The 20,809-nt window shown below is 36.3% G+C and overlaps 2 protein-coding genes across 7 annotated transcripts in view; both read left to right on the top strand.

The window, feature by feature from the left end:
• Positions 1-1,928, top strand: part of LOC143741646 (kinesin-like protein KIF21A) — a 56,428-nt gene extending 54,500 nt beyond the window's left edge. For all 6 annotated transcript variants that reach the window (XM_077233936.1, XM_077233935.1, XM_077233934.1 and 3 more), the window contains one exon: positions 1,173-1,928. In XM_077233936.1, the coding sequence (XP_077090051.1) occupies positions 1,173-1,230 (58 nt within the window). In that variant the 3' untranslated portion in view covers positions 1,231-1,928. The remainder of the gene's footprint in view (positions 1-1,172) is intronic.
• A 4,380-nt stretch (positions 1,929-6,308) lies between these two features.
• LOC143741650 (copine-8) overlaps positions 6,309-20,809 on the top strand; it is a 161,428-nt gene continuing 146,927 nt past the window's right edge. The window contains exon 1 of the mRNA XM_077233941.1: positions 6,309-6,671. Coding sequence (XP_077090056.1) covers positions 6,562-6,671 — 110 coding nt within the window. The 5' untranslated portion in view covers positions 6,309-6,561. The remainder of the gene's footprint in view (positions 6,672-20,809) is intronic.

Here is a 20,809-nt window from a genome sequence, read left to right as displayed (position 1 = left end):
AGAGGGGTGATATGGGTGCGCCTATTTGATCTAGTAAGTAGACTAGCAGCAGAATTTTGAATGGATTGCAGACGGTGAAGGACAGATTTATTGAGTGAGGAGAAGAGTGAGTTACAATAGTCAATACGGGAGGAAATGAAGACATGAATGAGCACCTCCAGGTCTGACTGAGAGACCAAAGTCCTCAAATTGCTAATGTTGCGTAAGTGGAAAAAACAGGACTTGGTCAGTGATTTGATGTGAGTTTCAAATATAGAGATTTGTCAAATATCACCCCAAGGTTCCTTAGAATAGGCCGGACCGCAGATGACAAATGCCTAATGTTCTGCATAATCAGAGGGATAGCGCTATATGGCGTTATAATTAAAACCTCCGTCTTATCCAGGTTCAGCTGCAAAAAGCTTTCAGCCATTCAGTTGTTTATGGCGTCTATGCAATCTAGGAGCCTTGTAAGTTTGGATAACTCATTTTGCCTGAAGGTAAAATGAAGCTGAATGTCATCTGCGTAAAAGTGATAGGAGATGTTAAAATTACGAATAATCGGACCCAGAGGCAACATGTATAAAGTAAACTATATTGGGCCCAACACTGAACCCTGTGGAACACCATAAAACAGGGGTGATGATGCAGAGTGGGAATCCCCAAAAGAGACATCAAAACTTCCATCTGAGAGAGATTGTGGTAACCACCCAGGCAAATACATAATGTGCTAAAAACTACCAGAACACCCTAGCAAATGCATAACACCTTGGCGACCACTCTGAACTCTTTTGCAGCCTCTTGGCAACACCGTAGTAACTGACCTGGCAAAATATATAACAGTGTGATAAAAAAAAAACACCAGATCACCCTTGCAACTAAGTAACAACACTTTGGCAACCACTCTGAGCTCTTTTGCATCCGCATAGCAACACCTTGGTAACCGCCGAGGTAAATACATAACAATGTGCTAAAAACCACCAGGACACCCATGCAAATGCATATCAAAACCTTGGCAACCACTTAGAACACCTTTTACAACCATATAGATACACCTCAGCAACCATTCACAACAATCTAGCATTGTGGTAGCTTTTGGGTAGTTACCACTCACCTATTTTTTTTTTTTCATGAAAAATAAAAAATATGGTTGTTAATCTGAATCCTGGCATTTGTTGTTGTTTTTTTCACAGTGACCGGACAGTGAAGATCTGGCAAGTGAAAGGATCTTTAGAGGACGGCCTTTACTGACTCAGTAAAAGCACCTCTGATGAGAACAGAAGGTCACTGTGAAAGTTTTGGCTTTCCTGCAAGAATTTCCTCTACCAACGAGACACTTCTATCCTGAAACTCTGCTTCCATTCCCGTTTGGCAGTGACTCAGTGGAGAGCTTCCTTTTGTGACTGCTGTATATTTCCTCATCCACAGTGTTGAAGTGCCCTGTTTAGCTGTTGCTGACCATAATGGGGAATATTGTAGGTCAATAAGTGTTTGTTCATGTGGCACATTCCTAAAGCTGGGCTTTGGGCATCACAGGCTGCCATGTGAGCAGTGCGTTTAAGAAGCACATGTGTTTGTTAGTGTCATGTTGACTGGACTTAACCGATATTCTTTTAAATTATTCATTAATATTGATGTCAGCTCTTTCCAATGTTTGTTGACCAAAGTTAGACTCTTGTGCGAATCTTTCCACGTAACTACAACACGTCACCCGTCTCAATGCAACCATACAGTAGTCTTAACTGCACTGGAATGGTACAATGATATTTGCACCACTATCTCTTGTCTACTTTGCGTTTAAACTTTTTTATAAAGCCTAGACTGTTTCTTTTTCAATTTTCTGGTTGAAACCTTTTAGTACGCTGTACAAAAATATTTCCTCTGTTGTACTGTAGTTATTATCAATGTCAGATGGCAAGTGAAAATAAACTACATCTGTCAAAATCCCACAGGTGTCTCTGAAATGTTTCAGTCAGACCAAAGACTATGGTCAGACCTTATTCAGAGCAGCGCCAAGACAGGTATGAAAGAGAGGCTGTGAGGATAGCATAGACTTACCGTGATTTCAATGGCATCCACTGTGCTCCTAGATCACTTAATTTTCCACAGCTCATGTTTTCTGGAGTTTTTTGTCTACTGAAATGTATTGGAAAAAAAAAATGTTTGCAGTGTTTCGTCAGCAGAACAGTCAAAGATGGGGCTGCTGTGAATAAGGTCTATAGAATGATGAGCTTTAAGGAATGTACGTACTGTAAAGTAAAGCAGTGAAACTGCTATTTCATAGTAGGCTACTATCACTAGGGGGCAGTGCACACACAATGGACTGTGAACTGGCATAAACCGTGTTTGCATATGAATGGCCCTTACATTCAGCAGACTTTTGATTAATTGTATTATATTGTAATAGAAATCATGTTTAATTTAGAGTAAAATATATATAATATATATTATCCAGAAATAAAGATCTGGTCATGGCCTTGGTCAATCTTCAAGTGAATGTCGAAAGTCAAAAGGTAGGATATTCCTTTTTTGGGGAGTTTCTGAATTAGTTACTTTAAAAATCTCAGCTCATAAAAAAAGGTTAAAGCAAATAATATAATTATACATATATATGTGCTTGATGTGTTGTAATCTCAGCAATATTGGAAACAGCAGTTGATATGAAAAATAAAATAAAAAATTGTCCACAAATTCAAGTGGTTAAACAAAATTAGAGATAACAACAATTTGTATTATTAACATTATTATTATTACTTCTTAGAAAAGTGCAAAGTACAATAACAGCTTTCATGAACTTATTGTAGAGAAGAAGTAAAACAAAAAGTCCCAAAATACTGAAAATCTGGCAAAATGTAACATTTTAACACTCATAAAAATTAGGAAAATGTAATTAAAGTGATACAATTACTTATTATAATCTTCCCTTCAAAACTATAATGATTACTTAACATTTTTCCCCTTTAAAATCATCCTTGGTGACATAATGAAAGAATCTACCATTTAAAATATTGATCAATGCACAAAATAAATGTACACTTATTTTAAAAAAAAACTTTAAAAAAGTGTCTGCATTTAAACCAGGCTCCCTAATGTTAAAATGACTTTTCACCCCAAGCCTGAGGGGTCACCCATGCACATTTTATTTTTAATAGTTGTTACCAATTCATGTTCAATGTAAATTTATATTATATAAGGGGGTTAAATCAAGTGATTAAAATAAGCTACAGATGCTTTGACAAATTAGATGCAAGTATGGCTCTGATTAAAAATATAAAACCACAGATCCATCACTCTGAAATAATTATCCCTACAAATATGCTCTCATTAGTTTCATGATGAAGTTTGAAATAACCTGACATGAAGCACTCGTTCTGTTTGTGAGCTAATAAAACCTTATATAAGTGAGTATAAGATTAAGTTTGTTTAATTGACACACTATATGTTATGCTAATGGGAAACAGGGGAAACACTGTATTTTATATTTTATTTGTCCTAGTTAGCCTACACTTCTGCATCGCCTGTGGCCTGTTGCTCAAAACCTAATTTAAATCTAAGGAGTATTAACAAAAAGCCCATTGACTTTGGAGCACCAGAAGTGCAAAGACGCCAACTAATTTCTGGGTTTTTGGATTCATCCCTGCAGCGGTCTATAATTATAGTAGGCTAGGCAACGGGAAGTAACCGTAATAATGCCGTAGGCTAACCGTCCTTTTGAACGGACATGGAGCAAGTCCTTCTCTTACAGCAGCTGTCTCCATCTCGCAAGGCACTCATCTAAATTTAGAATAAGAGGGAATTCACCCAGCTGTAAGGAATCTCTCAGCTCAAGCACACACACACCATCACGTCATACCGTACTCTGCTGTGATGTCCGTCAGTCATCATCTGCTCCTTACTGGAAACATGACGAAAGGATACAGGATTCAGTTTGAACAAGGCAGACCTGTGCGAATATAAAAACTCATTATAAAAACCATACAGTCTCCAAATAAATACCTTGATGAGAGCTTGTCTATAAATCAAAGGTCTTTGTTCTTCCTGGTGAGACATGCTGATTGATTTTAAAGGCTTTTCCTGATGAAGCCCTCCACTCTCTGAGGTGTACGGATGGAGAGATAATGAAAATTACCCGCTGAGATGATGATAAGGTCTAACATTTCATCATGTTTATTTATTTATTTATTTGTAAACAAGTGACATTAAGATAAAGAAGGAAAGATGGCTGATTGGCCAATACAATTTTTGACATGGCCAAAGTCCGAAATCCAGAGCATGTATTGCATTTGAAGACTTTTTTTTAAAATAATGATTATTATATGAGTATACAGAATGATATTACATGTTAGAAAGTAACTATCTTTTTGCAGAAAGAAGATCCTTAATTATTTGCTTAATAAATTAGTTTTAAAATTATATAATCAGGCAATATATCAATAGGCCTATCCCATGAATGTCCCAAAGCACTAAACACACAGAATGGAACAGAGTACAGTATGTGAGTGGAGTGAGGAAAGCAAATGTTTTTCACTTACTTCTCTGAGCGCTCCGGTGTCAGGATACTTAACGATGAATTTGAGTAAAAGAGATTCCAAAAAACAAGATGAATTTAATAAGAAAATACACTCTAAGATAGTGAACTCAGAGGAACTTTAATCTGCACAGATAATGAACAAAATACTAACAGGTGTGATCAAATTAATCAGTACCCATAGTAACAAAATTTTTTGGCGGGAAAGTTCATTTTTTTGGCGGGAAAATGAACAAAGGAAACAATGCTGAGCAAACTAAAAGTCCATGGAAATTACATAAGCTGCGTCTCAATTTTCCTACTTATACTATATGCCCTAAAAGTATGTACTATTTTTGTGAAGAAGTGTACGGGGGAGTACTCAGGAAATATCTCCATAATCCACGTTTGTGCTGTAATACCACATGTCATGATGTAAATTTGTGTCCTCATATGGTGCCTAATAGGTTTCCAAAAAGAATTGCTATTAGTCACACTAATCTCACATAACATATGTTTTACAGTATGAGGCTTTGTAGAAAAGATCTCTTTTTTCATCTGTGATTCCACTTGCATATTTAATGCCTTGTTTGTATTTCAATAAAACAGCCACTTATATGTTATCTGTTTAATTCTGCCTTTCACATAAAGACTCTAACAGCAACAACAGTAACATTCACTATGATTTGAAAAATGTATTAATTTCATATGCATTCGTTAGATATCCTTTGAGTCATCTAAAGCTGCCCCTGAATAAACGTAATCGTGGTATTGATGTCCAGTTGTTTGCCAGTTACCATGAATGCACTGCTAATCCAGACCTTATGGCAAAAGTCAATAATCACTGTTGTTGATCCCTGAAATGTGAATTTTTCCACCGGTCCCTAATGACAGCATTGCCATATTCTCATAAATGCAATATGAGACTCGTCATGACTACCCATGTGTAACTGGTTATATTCAAAGTATAACTGAAAAGAGAGTCAATTCAACATGCCTCATCTGAGAACAATGCAACATAATGAATTCATCATTGTGATGAAAGTAGTTTTAGTATACATTATATTTTTTGTCTCTTGAAATTTTGAAGTGTTTGTATTGTTTCAGAAGACTTATTGTTCCAGTGTAAAATTCAGTTGGAACTGAATTAAATTTGTATTCCCATAGCTTAATAAATGTAATTATGTACATTAGAAATTAGAACAGTCTAAGTAACAGCCATGGCTATACACATAGCAATAAAATACACATACAATAAAACGCTGCATTTAAAATTATTATAACATAATCAATATTAACATAATCAGACAAATGTGTGGTAATTACTAAAATTACTGGTTATATATATATATATATATATATATATATATATATATATATATATATATATATATATATATATATAATAGGGTATTTATATGAGACTATATGTTCACGTGATATAATACTTAGATTATACAAAATACTTATTGTTATAAATACTGAATTATTTAATAATGTCTATATTTATGATTGTGTTTTATAACAGTATTATTATTATTATTACTATTTTAATATGTTATGTATATGATACTATATATATGTCACATGTAATATAATTTTTAAACTATGCAACAATATTTACATTAACAAATACTGCATTATTTAATAGTCTATGTTTATGATTGTGATGTTATTATTATTATTATTATTAATATTATTATCATCATTACCTGGTAATAATAAAATAAAGAAGAACAAGAAGTAGCTAGAATGGCATTAAATGAACTGTTGTTGTCTCTGTCACGGCATTGTCAGTGTTAAATCAGTCTCACATGAATTCACAGCGAAGAATTCTCCAAGTGTGGCACCATTCCTTCGCCCATGCAGCAGCACACACTCTCTCTAATACACACACTCACACACTCTCTCTCTCTCTCTCATGGCGAGCAGAAGGGACGCCGTCTCTGTTACGGACTGACGGAAGCTCTGCTTTCCTCTTCGGATTCTTTAAAAACACATGAATTCACTCGCGTAAAGAGGCGTGAGTCTCCACACTCTTCCGTCTAAAGGGGTTAATTAAAGGAAACCTCAGCATGAACAGTATGAGCAGTTGCGGCTTCCTGAATATGGCGACGACAGGAGATTTTGACCCGCTCAACGCCACTATTCCTGCCACAAAAGTTGAGATTACGGTCTCGTGCAGGTGAGGAACGTTTACCGCTCGCACCTTTACGCACAACTGCCTTTTAATGACAATCCGCGTGATGTTTTAATAAAACATTTGGAGACGACATGATTTTACGCATGACATTTTGGCACAAAACCAGGTTTTAACCTCGTCTATCTCCAAAATGTTATGCGTAAGTTTGTAAACACGGTGTAGTCTATATGTGAAAATCATAATAGAAGAAATATATTTCCACTGTAGGCTACTTTTACTCTCGGAGTTTTTTTTGACTCTCACTTTCTTTCGCACCATAACAAACACTATCCACGCCGCTTCTTCCACCAGCTGTTAGTCAAATGCTTAGCTGCTAACATAAATTTGGTTTTGGTGGTGTTTTCCCGAAATGGGCTATTACTTCGTGAAATTAAGTTAAAGTTGGACTTTGTAATGATTATGATTGGATTTTGGGACTAGTCCGGTAAACCGAAAACACGCAGTCGCACGTTTGTTTTGATCATGATGATGACTATCTACTTCTATTTTATACTGCACTATTAATATTTATTTCATTAAACATTAAGTCATAATTTGGTTTATTGTGTTTATTGAACCCTCATTCCGGTTTGACTTTCCTTTAATAATTTGGTCTCCACAATGTAGAAACTCCCCCTCACACTTGTTGTTGGATTAGGAATTGTGGCTTCCGGTTGATTTTTTTCTTACTTTCAGCCATAAACGACTGCAAAATCACACGCACGTTTGAATCAAACATGTTTCCTTGATGGTGTTCAAGTTGTTCAAGATTAGTTTATGAGATATCACATTATCAAATATTTAACACTTCTTTACACATTCCTTATCCTAAACACACTGACATCTTTTAAAATACTGTTATGATTTATATGTTGGTAGCACTTTATTTTACAGTCCTGCTTCCATGTACGTACTGTGTACTTATTTATTATAGAAATTACAGTAACACATAAGGTTCATTAGCTAACAGTTAATGTATTTACTAACATGAACTAACAATGAGTAATAGGCTACATTTCTTACAGTATTTATTAATTGTTGTTAGTGTTAGTTAATAGAAATACAACTGTTCATTGTTTGTTCATGTTAGTTCACAGTGCATTAACTAATGTTAACAAATACAACCTTTGATTTTAATAACGTATTAGTAAATGTTGAAATTAATATTAACTAAGATTAATAAATGCTGAAGTATTGTTAATTTTTAGTTCATGTTAACTAAGGTAGTTAATAATGTTAGCTAATTAACCTTATTATAAAGTGTTACCGTAATTACAATAATAACAAGTTAGGCTACTAAACCTGAACATATTCTTAACCCAGTAGTTATCTTATATTACCCAGTACTTTCTTAGGTAAGTACACGCAAGTACACGTACTGTAAAATAAAGTGCAACCCATATTTTTATGAATATATCATCATGATTGCTGGTGATTTACCTTTTGAACTCACTCTCCCACCAGAAGCGAGTCATTTTGGATAATGATTATTCTATATTTCTCAACAGCCTGGGTTTAGCTGGAAAATGATGGCTTTAATAAAGTAGAAAAAACATATTTGGGAATGTTATTGATTGTTGTGCATTTAGAGATTGTTCCAATGAATAATTTACGTGTAGACCTATACTTTTGTTATGCATCTGGCTCCCCTCGCGTAAACAAATGTGAGCGGGCAGGAGCTGTCCGCTCAGCCGTTGTGAGGAGATGTTGACGGTGAATTACTATGCTCCGTGTCCCCTTGGGCAGGCTTGTGCAACAGGGAACACACACACACACACACATAGGTGCGCACAATCTAGAAGCTCTTTTTCAACACTGCACCGGGTGGGAAGGGAACGGTAGTGGTGCCATGGTTACGATCAGGTACATTCCTGTACTGTAGGGACACTTTACCACTGTCACCATGGTTATCATGGGAGATGAGCAGATAGAGGAGAATGTCTGTACTCATAAGATCACAGTAAAACCTGTGAAATGAAATGCAAAATTAGATGCATATTACATTTAGTGTCTAGTGTTATGGATATTTCGAGGTCCACAGGTGTCGTGAAGTTTGCACGTTGAGTAAGTTAGCTTTTTTTCCCTTTTTTTTAGCTGTTAATTATGTTTCAGAGTGACCGGAGTTCAATTTTCAATGTTTTCGGTTTCTTCACTGTGTAATTATCTGAACTTGAAGCGCATGAGGGTGTTAGGTCACTGTATAATCACATACAAATTGGAGGATGGCTTGAGAATATCCAACCTGACTGGTTTACGCTAGTTAAATATAGTCTGTTTTAAAGGGCTTTATAGAGATAATTTAATTACAGTTTTTTTTTCAAGAGGTAAGAAGTGAATACAGGATGCATGTGTGTAACAAATAACAGACATCTATTTTAGGTTAAATTATATATGACTGTATATTATGACTGTATGCACGATTCTGGATAAATTGAGAATCACATTTTTTTTAAAGTTTGTTTAAAATAGAGATTAGAGATACTCTCAAGATTCTGAATAGATGAGTAAACAAAATAATAGAGGTTCTCTATAGACTCCCTCATAAAGACTTAACTTGTTTCATTATACGATGAATCAACGTTTTTGAACGATTCTCTTGAGTGAATGATTCAATGATTCACTCATAAAGATTTCACTTGTTTCATTACACGATGAATCAACGTTTTTTGAACGGATCTCTTGAGTGAGTGATTTAATGACAAATACCCTTTTAACAGTCACTTGTTGCCACCTACTGGTGTAACAGATACAATCTTTATTTAAAGTGTCAAGTTACTTTCAAAATGTGATTTACTCTATTTTTATCGCTACCGTAGACATCAGTGTTTATATCCGAGCTGTAAACTTTTACCCCAGTCCTGCTGTGATATTTTTAATTATTGTAAGAAATAATGACATAGCCGAATCGCTGTCATATTGGAATAAGATTGCGTAGATGTTTAAATCGAGATCGTTTAACAATTAATCGTGCAGCTCTAGTGTATATTTTGCTGTAAATTGCTGACCATTAAATCTTTAAGGGTAAAAAATATATAATATACAATAAAAACAAACTGCATATACAATGTTAAATAGTTAAATAATATTTAAAATGTTTAACTATTTATTTCAATATATTTATTTATATATTTAACTATTTCATTTTATTATTTAAAATAGTTGCGTCCTATATTATCGAGAGGTTACAGTTTAAATTTAAAATAAAAAAAAATATTTTGGTAAGAAATGTTATTGCTAGTCATAGATCAGTAAATGTACACCCAAGATAAATGGATGTCATATGATTATATCTTTATCAATAAAAAAAAATCTACATATAATTATAATTGGAAGTTAAGGTTATATGCTCATTTAGCACGTGGTCTCACCAATGTTGTAGGTCTACAAGTTCTTTAGAGGTGGAGCAGGGACCCTCAGTTACATATTGTGTAAACTTGTTAGTTATAGTTGTTAGTTATTTTACTGTTCTGAACTTTTTTAAACAATTTTAAAAAAAATAAATATTAGTTTGAGATCAAACAATAATTGGTGGAGCCCCTGCAGTACTGCCACGGACCCCCTGTTAAAGACCCCTGATCCATAAATATTCGGATAAACCATAAAAGCGAGTGAAAAACATTTTTACGGACATAGAGAATTATGCTTTTGGGAAACATGCCTTAGAGAAGTATTATATTAGCCTGGCTCCGCCCTCCTACGCACTTCCGCTCAATTTCATTTTCCTTCAGTACTACGTCTGGGATTGCGCTGTAGACTTTGGTTTTCTCCGATCAATTTTTTACCGGGCCAATCAGCGAACAGAGGGAGTGGCTGAGAACGATGACGTTGATGTCGACTCGTGCGTTATTTTGAGTTGTAGTTCAAATTAAGAAAGATACGAGCGAAGCCATTCGGTCCGTTGTGGCAACGCTGCCGAATACCAAGAAGTTAAAGCCGGAGCAAGAACAATCTTTGCTTAATTTTGTGTTTATGGCCATCCTCCCACGGGGTTCGGGGAAAGACATATGTCACGACCAAACCTTAGCGATTGGTTATGGCAGATAGAGTGACTCTGGGCAGATCCAATAGTTTTAGACTTCAATAGAATACCCGCCTACAAGGAAGTTAACGCTTGTCAATGGAGCGGTGCCAGACTCTCTGTACAAATGAAATGTACGAGAGTCTGGTAGAACCAGGCTAGTATTATATGTGACTATGACTAAAATTCTACTTAGTGGTTTAGGAAACTCAGCCTGAGCCAGTGTTACAAGCTCTTTCGTCTCATATTGAATAATCAGTTATACAACTAATTCAATTGTAATGTTCTGCTCCAGAACACATTGAATTTCCAACTGTTTATGGCTCCATTTAAGCCAGAGTGGGCGATCTTAGATAGATAAGAATCCCCTTTGGACTCTGATTCAAATGATTGGTAAACAGCTTTGCTTGAAACTGTTCATGTGTTCATTTTTTCCTGTTTGATTCACTGAACATTCAGTTTCAATATTTGTTTTAATTTAATTTTAAATGCATTTAAAAAAAAAAATTCTTAATATGTGCTATGTAAAGCCAAGTCATTCAGACAGGTCTTGTGTATTCCATGCAGACGAATATTAGGTAACACTTTATTTTTCAGTGTCATTGTTACACGTTACATGTAATTACTGTAGTAATAACTATAAATTATGCATAATTACATACAATTAACCCGAAATCAAATCCTCATCCTAATCCTAACCCTATAGTAAGTACATTTAGTTAATTATCATTGGTCCGTACTTAGATGTATGGTGTAAAGTGTAAACGAATATTATAATAGTATAACAGTAACGCAATAGAAAAATTTTGTTTGTCTGCATGTTTTAGGTGATTGACAGATTTGTCTGCGTTAAATTAAGATTACTGCATTGTTATGCAGTTGCTAGGCTACTCTAGGTGGTTGCTAGGTTTTCTTTTTTAAACGTCAACCCCCCAAGTCTTTATGTACTGATCTGTAGATATGTAAAAAAAAAAATAAAAAAAAAAAAATCTGATATCTTATAGAAGTAATTACTTCAACTTCAACATAACATGAACTCTTTTAAATGTCAAACGTAACTGAACATTATTCATTAGCAGGTCTTTCCCTCATAAAATTAATAAAATAACCCTTAATTTCAGCATTTACTCTTTTGATCCAGCCTTATGCAAAGCATGTTGATAACTAAAATGTCACTGCCAAGTTTTACTTGCAACAAAATGCAACAAAAATAATTCAGGTAGTGCCAACACAAATAAACTTCAAAGTGGATTGAACTAAATAACATTAGGTAGTGACAATGTTCAGCAATTGTTCAGCTTTAACTCATTTAAATTAAGTAAATTGTACACAGGACCAAAAAGGTTAATAATAATTTTTGATCATACACAAAGACATAAGTGACTTTTTATATTAGATGTTTTATATAGTACATCAAATACTATGTTGTTACATTGGATCAAAATGCATATTTTTTTTAAATGGAAGTACATCTTCATATATTCAGCTCACGCCTTTTTAATGCAAGTTACACTTTGCAGAATGAGCATGTTATGCAATCATTATTTTATTTTATGTCATATTGTTTTACAGTTAGTACAATGGCTAAACTAACCGTTACAGTATAGTTGATACCAATACCAGTAAAACTTTGGTGCCATAGCAAAAACTATTGGAATTATTTAAGGTCTCATTAGTTAATCTTTGTTGACGATAGTTAATAGTAAACTAAAAAAGATAGTTTATATTAGCTCAGGTCCATTACAAAATATTAACAGGTACACCTTTTGATTTTAATAATGTATTGTTTAATAAATATGTTGAAATGCTTTTGAAGAATTTTTTCATTTTTAGTTTATGTTAACTAATTTAGACCAGTAAATTTTAACAAATCGAACCTGTCAAAAGTGTTACTTTTTTAACTAATGATTTAACTGTGTAAAAATACAAATTCAAAAAAATTACGAGTTATTAATTAATTCTAACAAGAATTATAAGTAAATAACACATTACACTTTAAAACATTAGCATCACAGATCTTGGGCGTTTTGGGTGGATTCTGATTCATTAAAAACCCCTCTGATTGGCCATTGTATTCACATGCACAACATAAATGTCTGTGATTGGCTGCAATGCACAACACTGTGTGTTTGACCTATTACTCAGTACTACAGAATGACTGTTAAATGTAAGATTTAACTTACATTTAAATTTAAACAAAGCATCAAAGTACTTTTGATACTACACTATTAATATCCCAATGCAATCTGTTTGATTTTTACACAGTTAATTTCTGTGGTAGAAGCATTAACATGTACTGAACCTGGAGTATTCCTTTAGGAGCACTTTCTGAGTTTCTCTTTTGAAAAGTTTCACATTTAGGGAGGACTGTACCATTTATTTAGCCAGGACTGCACTTACAGAATCATCTTCTACTCAGTCTTAAGTCACTGAGATGATCCACTGAGATCCAGCCTTACAGTATTATGATTCTCACGTCCAACTTCATTAGAAAATGTTCGTCAGGGACGTTTTTAATAAGCTCTTGTTCAGGTGGAGGTGCTGGGGGTCTCATTTACTCTGTAACCGCTCTGAAGGGTCAAAAGAGCAACTGTAGACCCAGCTGAGTCTAGTCTAGGATTTCTCAACATTTCTGCTCCGCAACCCAGTATCCTTAGATCACCTTGATTAAAAACGCATCATTAATTTTATGCTAAATTTATTCAGGGAATAACCTCACATCAGAGAGGCCATGGTGGGTTCGCTTGGGCTTTTTGTTATTTGTTTAAAATGAATGGGAATGACACGCTCAAGCTTATTTGGATACTCTTAAAAACATCAAATTTTGCACAAAAAACAACAACAATAAGGGTTTGGAATGACATAAGAATGAGTAAATTATGACAATTTTAATATTTGGTTAAGCAAATCCTTTAGGTGATCACAACAGCAGAGACTGCAGGTGGAATTGTGTGTGTGTGTGTGTGTGTGTGTGTGTGTGTGTGTGTGTGTGTGTGTGTGTGTGTGTGTGTGTGTGTGTATGTCAGAATCTGAGGGTGTGTAATTTACACGGTTTCCGGCCAGGAGATGTGTTTGATCCTCTGAGATGAATTGATTTTATCCAGTCGGTCCTAATTTTGCTTTGCAGCTTTACATATTTATTCACGTATTTGTATTTGTTTGAACCCGGGAGCTTGAGAGGTGTACAGTGGCATTAATGGAATAATTTGTTTTCTCACCCACATGTTGTTCCAAACATATGACTTGCTTGCCTCTATGGGACATAAAAGGAGAAATTTTGAATAATGTATGTATCTCATTCGGCATGCAACTATACAATGAATGAGGCCTGGAGCTTTTAAGCTTCAAAAAGGATGCTTAAACGAAGTCCATATATCTCTATACTTTGTCTTCTGTAGCCATTCAATAGGTTTTTGTGACAAACTAATCATGAATCATTCAGGGGAGCATTTCCTGAATGTCACCCTGTGGTGAAAATCAAGATTTTAATGTTGTTTATATGTCTAGCTATGTGTTGTTTTAAATATGCTTTAAGACAAACCATGTGCAAATTCATAAGTCAACACCATCGCTGAGTATGTTCTCTTTAAAACTGCAGTGAACCAAAGACAGTCTCAAAAACGCGGTTCGAAATTGCTGGTGTTTCTGATGTCACAAACTACCTTGTAACCAATCAGGTCAACGTGTGATCATCAACGAGTGGATCTCTGAGCTGCTGTGAGTGAGTGGAGGCGGGACTAATTTGCATATTTGTAGAACCGTGTATATTAAATGAGGCAAGGGTGTAGAGTTACATTCAAGCTATTTTAAGGCATGAAGAATTTTTTTTTTTGCAGGAAAAAACTTTTAAATATGTAATTTTGGTGATCAAAGATGAGTTTTAAGGGATACAATTATTGACTACAGGGGGACTTTGATCCTGAGTTTTGTCATTACCAAAATAGTTCAATGTATCTGCGTTTCTCGTAACCACAGTTCCAATGAACATTCACAAACAGCATCATCAAATTGTGTGGTCGGAACTACAGCTCTCAGTAGTTTATTTACAGCAATAATCTGGCATTAATTCAATCGCGAACCGACAGAAGTTATTACTCCACCATTTGCGTAACATCAATAACGAAATTTCTATATTGTGGGACCAACGTGGTTTGAAAAACAGATGAACTACAAAGTAACTACGGTTTTGGAAACAGTTGTGACTAACTAGTTATATTCTCCAACAATGCATCATTGACAACTGTGGTAGTTAAGAAGCAAGTTACAAGTTACGGTAAACACACAACTGATTGGTTTTATGAACCCGATCAACTGGGTCGAAAATCTGACTCAAAAGAATAACTTCTATCATGAGTTCTCATGAAAGCATCTCAGATTTTGTTCGAGGATTTTCTGTGAATAATTACATTTCGGCCTGTTGTCGTATGAATTCAGAAGACTTGCAATATTGCGCACAAGTCATGTGGACTACATTTATGATCATTTCAGGGTGCTTTTTGTCATTTTTTTAAGTTTGACAAGCTCAGTTCCCATTCACTTTTGATTATATTGGGAAAAAAATGTCCAGGAGACAACAGAAAAAAGAATGTTAAAGTGTTTGGAGTGACATGAGGTTAATTCTCACAGAATTACATGTTTTTGATTAAACCACAGTATCCCTTTAGGCAAAGAGTTTCTTGAACTTTACAGACACTTTTTATGGGTGTTTAATTGCTTTAGTCGATTCACCATGACATCACCCAATATTTGTCCCCAGACAATGATGAGAGAAATCACACTTCTTGGAACTGTATGGAAAATAATTTGCCTTCTGTTTATAGAAGCAAGGTCTCACTCAGAGGTCAGAACCGGAAGTAGGCTTGCTTTCGGTCCAGAAGTGGCTGCTGGACTTATCAGTGGCAGAATGCATTAAAGCATGCAGAATGAAATGAGACTAGAATTGAAAAAGTGTCTTGAGGGCAGTCTGAAAGTAGATCCAGGTGCTGCTGTAATGTTGGAACTAATGTGTGCATATTTCCATGCTTTCCCCTCTCTCTGTGTATGTATTTTGGTGTCTGTGTGTGCTTTTTGTCTGTATATCTGCAATAAGGGATAAGAGCTGTTTTATTTGTTCTGTAGAACAAACATTGTTTTCTCTGAAGCGGGTGATGATGACCTGCCCAGACGGACTATGTGATTGGCCCCTTCTCAAACGCTCACTGGGTTTCCAGCAGTCTGTCGAAGTGGTAAATTCTGGTTGCTATGTGACTCATTGCGTTGGTGAACCTCTGTTGGTCTACTGCTCCCCAGGCTTGATGGGAGATTTATACTGCACTGGATGACACATTACTGTGCTGCTTTGCTCTTCCTTGCAAGCCGCCCGCTTCAAACCGGAGGTCACCCTTTAAATGAAAAAGGCAAACCTTGAGTAAAAGGCACATTTTTGATAAATTTAAAAGGGGTACTATTATGCCCTTTTACGAAGTCTTGATTTAGTTTTTGGGGTGTACTAGAATATGTTTTCATGCTTGATTGTTCAAAAACGATTTGTTTTTCACATATTTTACATTATAACTGCTCCTCTCTCCCCAGTCTGGTTGAATATGTCGTTTTTCGATGAAGACCCTCCTTCTGAAATGTGCTGTGATTGGTTAGCTGGCCCAGTGTGTTGTGATTGGCAGCGCTTAGCACGTGTTCGGGAAATGTCACGCCCCTTCATAACCGCAAGCTCTACTCTTTAAATATTAATGATGGCGTCAATTTCAAACCGCTTCGAGCCCGATTCCGACCCTGACAATGTTACGAATGAACGGATTTCAAGCACGGACTTCGCAAGCACGGATTTTACAGGATTTTACGTTTCGCAGTTAAGTTTTGTTATAGATACGATGTTAACCATATTTGTCGAAAAACTATGGTAATACAAACAGTAATTGATCACAGAATCATGGATAATTTTCCTAAGGTACAGTGAACAGTCTTACAAAAGCAAGAGCTTACAAAAGCTAAAGTAAACACTACATCAATATTGTAATGTTAGTTAGCAGGCTAGCAGAGGCAAAGCTTAGCCCTTCGTTTACATCATAGCTATCATAGCAACTACATAAAGCTTGGAACTGTTAATAGAAAACACATCTACAAATTATAAAACATGTTTACAAGTTGTGATCCATAAACAACAGATTGTTCGAACAAAATGGAAATTGCTACGTCTTTCAGGAGAAGCTTTTGTGCATATAGCCTGCATTGTACTCTCTTCTGGAAGCTGTTCTCCATAAATTGAGCAGCCTTAGGACAAACTTTTTCCGGGGTGTAAAAAACAGCAACAACAACTCTTCTTCTTCTCTGAAGAACCCCAACATGGTCTCACCCCCTTTGTTCTGTGTTCCCGGGGGCAGGGTTTATGTAAATTTTAGGGTTTGTGATGTCACCAACCCGAGAAGAAGCTCGTTGTAGTTCCTACTAGCTGTTTGATTTAGTCCTTAAAAAGCAATTTCTGTTAAAGAAAATATCTTTCTTTGCACTGAACTTAGAGTTTCGTAACATTGCAGATGTTGTTTATGCTCAAACAGCAACATTACACACTAACTAAAGTTAAAAAACTGAAATCATAATCAAGGACCCCTTTAAAAGAACATTGTGGGTTAAATACAACTTAAGATCTTAAATTGGCAACTTTAATGCCAAAAATGGCATTTACAGTAAAACACTTACAGTGAAAGTCTATAGGGCAAGATGTGACTACTATCGTTGGTGGATGTCAAATGTACATTTTCAAAATCTGCTAACTAGCTGGTTTTTATCGAAACCCTGTAAAATAATTTTGTTTTTGGATCCACCGTACAGCATTCAGACATATTTCTTAAGGGATGCATACACAAGAAATGTACTGAAATCAGAGCAAAAATGTGCAAATTCACCCACATAATGGTTTAATTAATTTATTGTATTACAAGGGTGTGTATAATACAGTTTGATGGAGCAGAACAGAGTATAACAGAACGGATAAGTCTTGGTTTTATTGGTTAGACATGCACTGCTAATTGCATGAGATGCTGAAATAAAAAAAAAACACAGCTAGATGTAAGTCTGTTTAATTTAGAGATTATTTTTTAATTCATTTTCAAATTATTTATTTCCAATTTATTGAATGAAAATAAATATAAAGTATATATATATATATATATATATATATATATATATATATATATATATATATATATATATATATATTTCAATTTTTTCAAGAAACTTTACCGTAATTCCTACGTTTTTCATGAAACTTTAACACAGTTCCTGTTAGTGGAGTTTGTACCAGTAAAAAGTGGTTTAACTTGAAATAGTAAAGGGTATGTGAACAAACAAGTTTTTCAAAAAACGTTACCGTAATTCCTTTTGGTGTTGTTTGTTCAAGTAAAAAGTGCTTTAAAATTAAATAATAAAGGGTATGTGCTCATTCTGTCAGTGAAAACGTTTAAAAAATGCTCCCTTGTCTTTGGCTGTAACGCTAAAATGTTTTTGAGTGTGAAACAATGGCGTCTGAATTGCGTATGGACCAGGCTGCTCTGAACTGATCTAACTGTGATATTTTTGGCACCACGATCTGTCACGACAGCAGGAAGCCGCTCCATTGACCTTTAAGGCCATAAAGATCACATAATGGGTTGTATTGAGGAAAATGAAAAGTGTGTCTGAGTGTATTGAGCAGTGACAAGAAACCCGCTGAGCTAGAGCTCAATACGCTGTATAAGGAAGACTCAGGCAGGCTGTACAGCAGAGAACACACTCTGCAGTCCCAACGACTGACAGTATTTAATCAATGTACATTTTCCTCATTGGCTATGGGACAAGAGCTTTTGGAAAGCAACCTACAGTTTACTTGTACAGCGAGACTTGCGTCTTTAAAGCAAAAAAAAAAAAACTTTTTTGTGCAACTTTTAAAAACACAGTGCACATTGGAGACATTATTGATCAACACAACCATTAAGAACAGCAATTGTAATGATCAAGCATTGCTACATAAATGCATAATGAGCTTGTGCTTATTACACCTGAAGAATGAATGCTTTAAATGCGCTTGAAAAGTTGGGTGGAATCTGATTGTCAATGTTTTTTATCCTGCATCAGCTATAAAAATTGTTTCTCTGTGTAATTATGATTATTAAAATTTAGTTTTAGCTATAGTTATCATTACAGTTAACGTCGTTGATGTGAACTGGCTTTTAGAATAGGGAATCTCAAGTATTGCTGTTTAGACAGTTTCGCTAAGTTACTCTATGAATGTATGTCATACAGCGTTTAGAAAAGTGTAATCTTTATTGTGAAGACAAATAAGCTTAAACGTTAAGAGCAACACATTTCCACTGAGCGCTTTGCTTTCTCATAACACATGTCTTTTACTTGTCTAGAGATTTCAGAAAATATACAATGCTGAGAGTTTTGGCAACAATGTCAGAGAATGAACTATTAAAAAAACTAGACGGTCAAAACATCTAAGAAAAACGACATGCCGTAGCTGTGCTTCATCACACATTTCTGCCCCTTGATGTGAAAGTCCGACACCTTCTGGAAGCTTCCTGTTGTTTCCAGCCACTAGAAATACACTGGCAGTGTTATGAGCAAGCAAACAATGTCCTCAGAAGAAAAAATCAATGACTACAGACACCAATTATGACACACACATGGCACACATGACTCAAACATCACACAGAAATCATGTATTTTATGAAAGATATGAAATCTGTCTTTTACAGTTATAATCCATCTTTAAATCAAGCAGGTTCACGGAATGGCGTATTATTATAGTTATTAGCAAATTAGTTCCATGTCTGCATATTTGCCAAATGTATCTTCATTTTCAATTGCATAATATAAACAAAACATATTATGATTGCAAGAAAATAATATAAAAACAAATAATTTTGACAGTCCCTGCAAATGTCACATCCAGTCAGGAATGAAACGGAGAGTGAATCCAATTGCAAGCACATTTAATTAAACAACTACAAAAACAGGAAATCCAGGGAACTCAGAACAGGACAGGAGTAACATAAAACAACAATCGACAGCCAACAACTGAAACACAGGGGTTTAAATACACAGACAAACAAGCTAAACAAGATAACAAGGGGGCGTGGTTAATAAGAAACACCTGGGGAGACTAATAAACATGGACGAGGAACACCTCTGGACACTGAGCAACAACAACAAAAGACAAGACACATGGCAGGGTCACATGACAAACAAGGAATCACGTGATATACAAGACACAGCAAAACCCACACGTAACATAGCCCCCCCCCCCTATGGGCGGCTCCCGACGCCCCTTGAAACAAAAACACTAAAGTTCAGGAGGGTGGTGAAGCGGAGGTGGTCTTGGGGGAGGGTAGGAGGGCCAAGTCCTAACAGGGGAACGGGACCAGGGCAGAGAAGGTTGCGCAGGGGACCAGGGCAGAGATGAGCCCTCGGACGGCCACGGCGGAGAAGACAGTCCATCGGGCGGCCAGGGCGAAGAAGACAGTCCATCGGGCGGCCAGGGCGGAGAAGACAGTCCATCGGGCGGCCAGGGCGAAGAAGACAGTCCATCGGGCGGCCAGGGCGGAGAAGACAGTCCATCGGGCGGCCAGGGCGGTGAAGACCCTTCGGGCGGCCAGGGCGGCGCAGACACCGGCTCAGGAACAGCAGACAACACACACACTGATTCTGGCTCAGGAACAGACAACACAGACTCTGGCTCGGGAACAGACAACACACTCACTGGTTCGGGAATGGACAACACACCCACTGGCTCGGGAACGGACAACACACACACTGGCTCGGGAACGGACAACACACACACTTGCTCGGGAACAGACAACACACAAACTGGCTCGTGCTCAGGAATAGACAACACACACACTGGCTCGGGAACGGACAACACACACACTGGCTCGTGCTCAGGAATAGACAACACACACACTGGCTCGGGAACGGACAACACACACACTGGCTCGGGAACTGACAACACACAGAATGGCTCGGGAACTGACAACACACAGAATGGCTCGGGAACAGACAACACACACACTGGCTCTGGCTCGGGAACAGACAACACACACACTGGCTCTGGCTCGGGAACAGACAACACACACACTGGCTCTGGCTC

The sequence above is a fragment of the Siphateles boraxobius genome, unplaced genomic scaffold (assembly GCF_051911475.1).
Source record: "Siphateles boraxobius isolate OS27281-9 unplaced genomic scaffold, OSU_SipBor_1 19, whole genome shotgun sequence".
Classification (NCBI taxonomy): domain Eukaryota; kingdom Metazoa; phylum Chordata; class Actinopteri; order Cypriniformes; family Leuciscidae; genus Siphateles; species Siphateles boraxobius.
This window is presented reverse-complemented; position numbering and strand designations above follow the sequence as displayed.